Here is a 6,753-nt window from a genome sequence, read left to right on the forward strand (position 1 = left end):
ATTAAATTGTTCAAGTTTTATGAATTCAGCTGATTAGACAAGTTTTTTGATTATTAATTCAGAAAAATTTTAACAGAATTTGGGGGAAAAAATAACACAGATTACTAGGCACCTAAAAATATTTTTTTTGTTAAACTTTTAATAAATTGTTGTTAAATTGCATAGGTTTTATGATTGATTTCAAGATTGAAAATTTATTTCATAGTTCCCTAATATTATACAAGTGTTTTAATAAATTAAATTAATAAATAAAAATTATTAAATTGTTACATTTGTTCATGAATTAAATTGATTAGACATGCTTTTTGATGATTAAAATTTAATTAAAGCGTAATCCAGAAAAAAACTAAAAATAAATAAAACAGATTTCTAAAGCCCTAAAAATGTAATTTTGGTTAACTTTCCAATAAATTGTTGTTAAACTGTATTAGTTTCATGATTTTTTTTATTTAACCATTAAAGTGGAAAAAACTGAATTTGAGAAACAATAAAATGGAAAAATGAAAAAATGAATAAAACTCATTTCTAGAGCCCTAAAAATGACATTATTTATTTATTATTATTTAATTTACTTAAATTAAACTTTTAATTTTTTTAAAATTTTAATTTAACCAAAAAAAGGAATCTAAATGGGAATAAAATGAATTTGGGAAACAATTTCCCCAAATTAAATGTGTGATGCACACAGACTCTGCTCACATTTCTCATTGTCTTCCATCAGAGAAAGTGACCAAAGTGTGCGCCTCAGACGGCCACTGGTTTCGTCACCCGGAGAGCAACCGTCTGTGGTCCAATTACACGCAGTGCTCGGCTTACACTAAGCACAAGCTCGAGGTCAGAGCTTCACTTTTACACATCAACCCAATCCTTCAGAATCCTGCCTGTCTTACCCTCTGTGTGTCTCCCGCAGCTCACGTTAGTCAATTACTATCTGGCGATGGTGGGGCATGTCCTGTCCATCATCTCGCTGCTCATCTCCATCTGCATCTTCTCATACTTCAAGTACGTCAGAAAAACAAACACATGAAGACTCTGTCAGTGAGGAGACAGTAGCAGATCATTTCTGTGTTTGTGAAAGCTGTATATGATGTAAGTGAATGGATGATGTCTGCGCAGGTGTTTGAGCTGCCAGCGGATCACGCTTCATAAAAACATGTTCACCTCCTTCATCCTGAACTCGTTCGCCACCATCGGCTGGTTCTACTTCGTCATCGGAGATCAGCGGACCAGAACAGACTCGGTAAGTGCATGCATACTGTATATGACATACTGTATATATGAGCTGAACATGATGCTCTCTCATAAACACTTACTGTAACTTACTGTACAGAGGTTTCCAAACTGGGTTGCAAAAAAATTGAGGAAAAAGCATTATAAATATGTCAAAATGAATGTGTGCACTTAAAATATTAATGCAATTTGTAATAATAAAAGCAAAATAAACAAATATACAAATATACAAAATAACAAAAATAAAAAAGCAAATAACATGTTTTGTTAAAAAATCATATATATGTTATTTAAATAAAATCTGCTTTCTTAGCATATACAGTGGGTACGGAAAGTATTCAGACCCCCTTAAATTTTTCACTCTTTGTTATATTGCAGCCATTTGCTAAAATCATTTAAGTTAATTTTTTTTCCTCATTAATGTACACACAGCACCCCATATTGACAGAAAAACACAGAATTGTTGACATTTTTGCAGATTTATTAAAAAAGAAAAACTGAAATATCACATGGTCCTAAATATTCAGACCCATATATATTAACTAAAACTGATTTTAAAAAATAATTTACATTATTTGAAATAAAATAAATGTTAACTGACTTAAAATATAAAATATTCAAAATTATTTTACTTCAGTTTTATTTCAGCCATTCTTATTTGTGTTTAGTTTAACTTGAAGTACTAAAATAACTAAAACTGAAATAACTAAAACTAAGTAAACTAAAACTAATGAACAGAAATTAAATAACAAAACTATGTAGACAAAGAACAAAACTTAATTTACAAAAAAAATAAATCTGTAAAAATCATATATATGTCACGGTGACACACACACACACGAGGAACGTTTTTATATATTAACTAAAACTAAAACCATTAAAAAAATTGTTACTTGAAATAATATAAAATACAAAAAAAAAAAAACCTTAAACTTATTTTACTTCAGTTTTATTTCAGCAATTCTCATTTTTGTTTAGTTTAACAAAGTACTAAAAAACTAAAACTGAAATAACTAAAACTAAGTAAACTAAAACTAATAATTAAAAAGTAATAAAAACTAAATGGACATATTTACAAAACTTGTACTCATGTATTAAAATATACTAAAACATTTACTACAATTAAAGTAAAAACAGAAAAAATATTATTATATATCAAAATATTAACAAACTATAATAGTATCTCAATGATACTAAAATATATATATACAGTATATTCCTATGTGTTAATAAAATAGTAAATATAGTAAAATAATAAAAATAAAACTATATAACATAATATTTTATCATCATTTTAATGTTTTATATAATAATAATAATAATAATAATAATGTCATATTTCAACCATTTGCTTTTGTACAATTACAAAATAAATATATAAAAATATACATGATCTGATTTAATAATCTGTCACCATAACTCCTAAATGCTTGGCAATAAACCTCATTCTGATTTTGGAAGCAATTATTTGATTCAGCTGTGTAATAAACAGTGTAAATGACTATATATTTAATGAAGTGTGTTTGGCGCTCGTGTTGTTGTTGATGTTCAGTCTCAGATCGGCTGTAAGCTGCTGGCTAGTATCATGCAGTACACCTCCTGCTCCAACTATTTCTGGATGCTGTGTGAGGGGATCTACCTGCACACGCTCATCATCGTGGCCGTGTTTGTGGGAGAGCAGCAGCTGGGCTGGTATTACGTCCTCGGCTGGGGTATGTACTGATCCGTACGTAGGTAGGCAAAAGCCAAATGCCCCCTAAAATGCTTTTCATATAGGAGATGCGCATTAAGCGCTGGCACGCGAACGGTTGCTGTTTACGGTGTTTATTACCATGACAACCGTCCGATTTGAACGTGCTTCAAAACATGCATCTGAAGCTGTAATTAAATATTGAGAAACAGTGTGTATTATATGTTTAGAATTGTTTTAAACAGTGTTGGGGGTAACGCATTACAAGTAATGCGAGTTACGTAATCAGATTACTTTTTTCAAGTAACTAGTAAAGTAGCGCATTATTTTTTCATTTACAAGAAAATATCTGCGTTACTTTTTCAAATAAGTAGCGCATGTTACTTTTTTTTTCCAATTTATTGATTGACAGCTCTGGTGTCGCCATGGTGACAGAAATCAGAAGATGTTACTGTAGTTCTAAAATAAATATGAATATGCATTAATTCATCTCACTCACAAAAAACACACAGATTCAGTATTCCTCAAAATGAATAAAAATAATGCAACTCAGAATATGACGCAAACCTGCAATAATTAAATGTTAAACAACACAAATATCCTTTATGTATTTAATCCCATTAGTAGTGCAAAAGTAACGTAACGCATTACTTTCCATAAAAAGAAACTAAGTAACATAATTAGTTACTTTTTTATGGAGTAACGCAATATTGTAATGCATTACTTTTAAAAGTAACTTTCCCCAACACTGGTTATAAATGCCGCTTACTCATTTATGAGAAGGAACCATGTATAGAGGACACATACGCAGTTACTTTTTTGGTTGATATAATCCTTAGGTGTGTAAATGTATAATTAATTGTGAGGTTTATCATTTTATAATTTTTTTTTTGTTTTTTTTGTGAAAACTGTAAATCAATTGCTATTTCGTGGTCTACAGCATGAAAGAAAGCCATTATAACATGTACATGAAAAATGTAGAAACATTGGACACAACTATGGGGCACCATTTTGCTGCAGCAAGCATCACAACAAAAAAGGAACCTCAAGGCTGATCTAGGTAAATGTGTGCAAATATATAGGGCCCGATTCCTATATTTTGCCTGGGGCCCCCAATTCACTAAATCCGCCCCTGCATTATTATTTTTTCACGGCAAATATATTAGTTTGAGCTCATTTAAGACGGAGTCTGTTTTTTGCAGGTTTCCCAGTGATCCCTGCTGTCCTGCACGCCGTGGCCCGTCTGCTCTTCCACGACGACAGGTAAACAGGACATTTCTGGATTTCACACTTAAAACTGAACTCTAAAAATGTTCACTTTTTAAACCTGAAATGCCTAAATATTTGATGTTTACTCCAGGTGTTGGATCATGAACATAAAGCTGCTGTACATCACACATGGCCCCATTCACGTCGCTCTGCTGGTGAGCTTCATCATCATCATCATCCTCAGTGTTTGTATTAAAAGTAATGCATTACAATATTGTGTTATTCCATAAAAAAGTAACTAACTGGGTTACTTTTTATGGAAAGTAATGCGTTACGTTACTTTTGCGTTACTTTTCTCATCTGGGCTGGGCTTGCTAGTTTGTTTTTAATATAAAAAAAGTTATATTTCTGGCAAATGTAAAAGGCCTTTCACACCAGAAGTGAAATTAATAAGCCGCAGGCTGAAGGAAATGTACATTCAGGTCTGAACAGTAGAGGGCGCCACTCAAACAAACCTTTATATGCTGCCATTCTGGATTGCATGAAGAAAGTTCAACACTCTTCAGCGAGAAAAAAAAAGTTTATCTAAGGTAGAGCTGTGCAATGAATCAAGATACAGTTTCAATTTCGATTTTGGCCTCCAACGATTATGAAAATACAGTAATCGAGATAAAACGATTATTGCGCCCCATTCCACCCCTTTCCAGCGGTGCGCTTTCACTCCTCCATAAAAGCCCAATTTGACGTGTGAATCAGTAAAATCATGTAACGTGACTTTTGCAAAATGGGACATACTTGATTTATTAAAGCTTATTAGATTTATTCATGTTTTAAAAGCGTTTATTTCTGTGCGTGCGCTCGGAGACGGAACAGAAGACGGACGAGTAAAGTGAGCGTTTAGCTTAAGGTGCGCCTAAACGGTCAAATACACACAAAAATGCTTGGTGATTATTCATATAAACCCTCGTCGGTTTTGTAATAAGTGAACGTAAACAGTTGAGAATGAAAATACGTGAATAACTAGTTAAATTGGATCCGTGCGGCTCTTAAAGTGACAGCAGCCTAATAATCCTGCTGCTGACTGTGTGCTTCATATTAATCAAACAACAAAACACAAAGAGAAAATCGCTTGACTGAAGGACTTTTGTAGCTTTAATAAGAAACAAAGGAAGTTTAATTCTTTGTTAATTCAATTTCTGTAGTAGGCTGTTAGCTGAATAATTTAGACTTGCACTGTTTGTTTCATTTGTATCTTTTTTTCTATTGTATTTGTCCTTTGCTTTTTTTTTTTTATTACTGACCTTTTAATTATTTTCAATAATTTTTTAGGGCTTTTTTTTTGTTTTGTTTTTAACTAATATTACTTACCCTAGTATTCTGCTGTGGTATTGAGAATCGTGAAATTTCGCTGGTCTCTAAAATGCGATGAACCTTATTTACAGAAAATATACATTTGATATATATCGCTATCTTTAAATAAATCACTCGTTGGTCATGTGGCCCACTCATAATCGTGTTAAATAATCGTGATTACAATATTGACCAAAATAATCGTGATTATGATTATTGTCAGAATCGAGCAGCCCTAATCTAAGGTCATTTTTACTTATTCGTATGGTTGAATTGGATCATCGAAGGACAGCAGCAAAGACATTGGTTAATAAAATGGGAATAAATGCATAAAGGATATTTGTGCTATGTTGCATATTTAATTATTGCAGGTTTGCGTCATATTCTGAGTTTGCATTTGACTGTTTTTATTAGGGATGTAACGATTCAATCAACTCACGATTCGATTCGATTCACAATTTTTTTTAACAAAATTAGATTTAAGACAAATTATAAATTAAATGTGTCCTTTTATTATTGCTTGGACAAAATACTGTATTTTTCTTTGTGAAATTGAAATATAACACTATAATAATATACTAATATCTGCACTCACTCCTGATTTCTCTCAACATGAGCACAGGAGAGCTGCCAGTCAATACATGAGGAAACAAAGTAACTGGCGTTACTTATTTGAAAAAGTAACTCCGATATTTTATTGCAAATTAAAAAGTAATGTGTTACTTTACTAGTTACCGAGACCAATGTCTACATGAAGGCGGTTCGCGCCACCATCATCCTGGTTCCTCTGCTGGGCGCTCAGTTCATCCTGGTGCCGCTGGAGCCCAGCGGACGCGTCGCTCTAGCCGTCTACGAGCTCTTCATGAACATCTTTGTGCATTTCCAGGTAATGAACTTGAGCCTGTAAAGACATTAGCATCAGCGTTTTGTTTCTGTAGCTATGTTTCCATCCAAAGATGCGAATTTAACTTATGCGCAAAACTGGAATGTCGCATAAAACATTTGCGAATAAAGCACCACTTCCATCCAACGAGTCAAAAGCTATGTTTCCATCACCCTATTTTAATGCGCATTTTGAAGTATCGCATGAGAAACGAGTGATGGAAACGCCAAATTTCGAATAAAAATCCCTTAATTCGCAAAAACGTTTTTATGCTCGCTTGAGGTGGTTTTTGACTTGTGCGAAAAAGGGTTGATGCGATTATTGGGAGATGGAAATGCATTTTGCGAATAAATTCCTCCAACCGCATCAAAAAAGTCATGTGACTTTGCGC

At 32.8% G+C, this 6,753-nt stretch overlaps 1 protein-coding gene across 1 annotated transcript in view; it reads left to right on the forward strand.

Moving 5' to 3' along the window:
- Positions 1-678: 678 nt before the first annotated feature.
- The window catches only part of LOC107748290 (calcitonin gene-related peptide type 1 receptor-like), a 12,094-nt gene continuing 6,019 nt past the window's right edge, over positions 679-6,753 (forward strand). The window contains exons 1-7 of the mRNA XM_016563029.1: positions 679-834; positions 911-1,002; positions 1,117-1,240; positions 2,783-2,942; positions 4,123-4,183; positions 4,281-4,405; positions 6,211-6,365. Of these exons, the coding sequence (XP_016418515.1) occupies positions 679-834; positions 911-1,002; positions 1,117-1,240; positions 2,783-2,942; positions 4,123-4,183; positions 4,281-4,405; positions 6,211-6,365 (873 nt within the window). The remainder of the gene's footprint in view (positions 835-910; positions 1,003-1,116; positions 1,241-2,782; positions 2,943-4,122; positions 4,184-4,280; positions 4,406-6,210; positions 6,366-6,753) is intronic.

This window comes from Sinocyclocheilus rhinocerous, unplaced genomic scaffold (genome assembly GCF_001515625.1).
Source record: "Sinocyclocheilus rhinocerous isolate Xijiao unplaced genomic scaffold, SAMN03320098_v1.1 scaffold3214, whole genome shotgun sequence".
NCBI classification, from domain to species: domain Eukaryota; kingdom Metazoa; phylum Chordata; class Actinopteri; order Cypriniformes; family Cyprinidae; genus Sinocyclocheilus; species Sinocyclocheilus rhinocerous.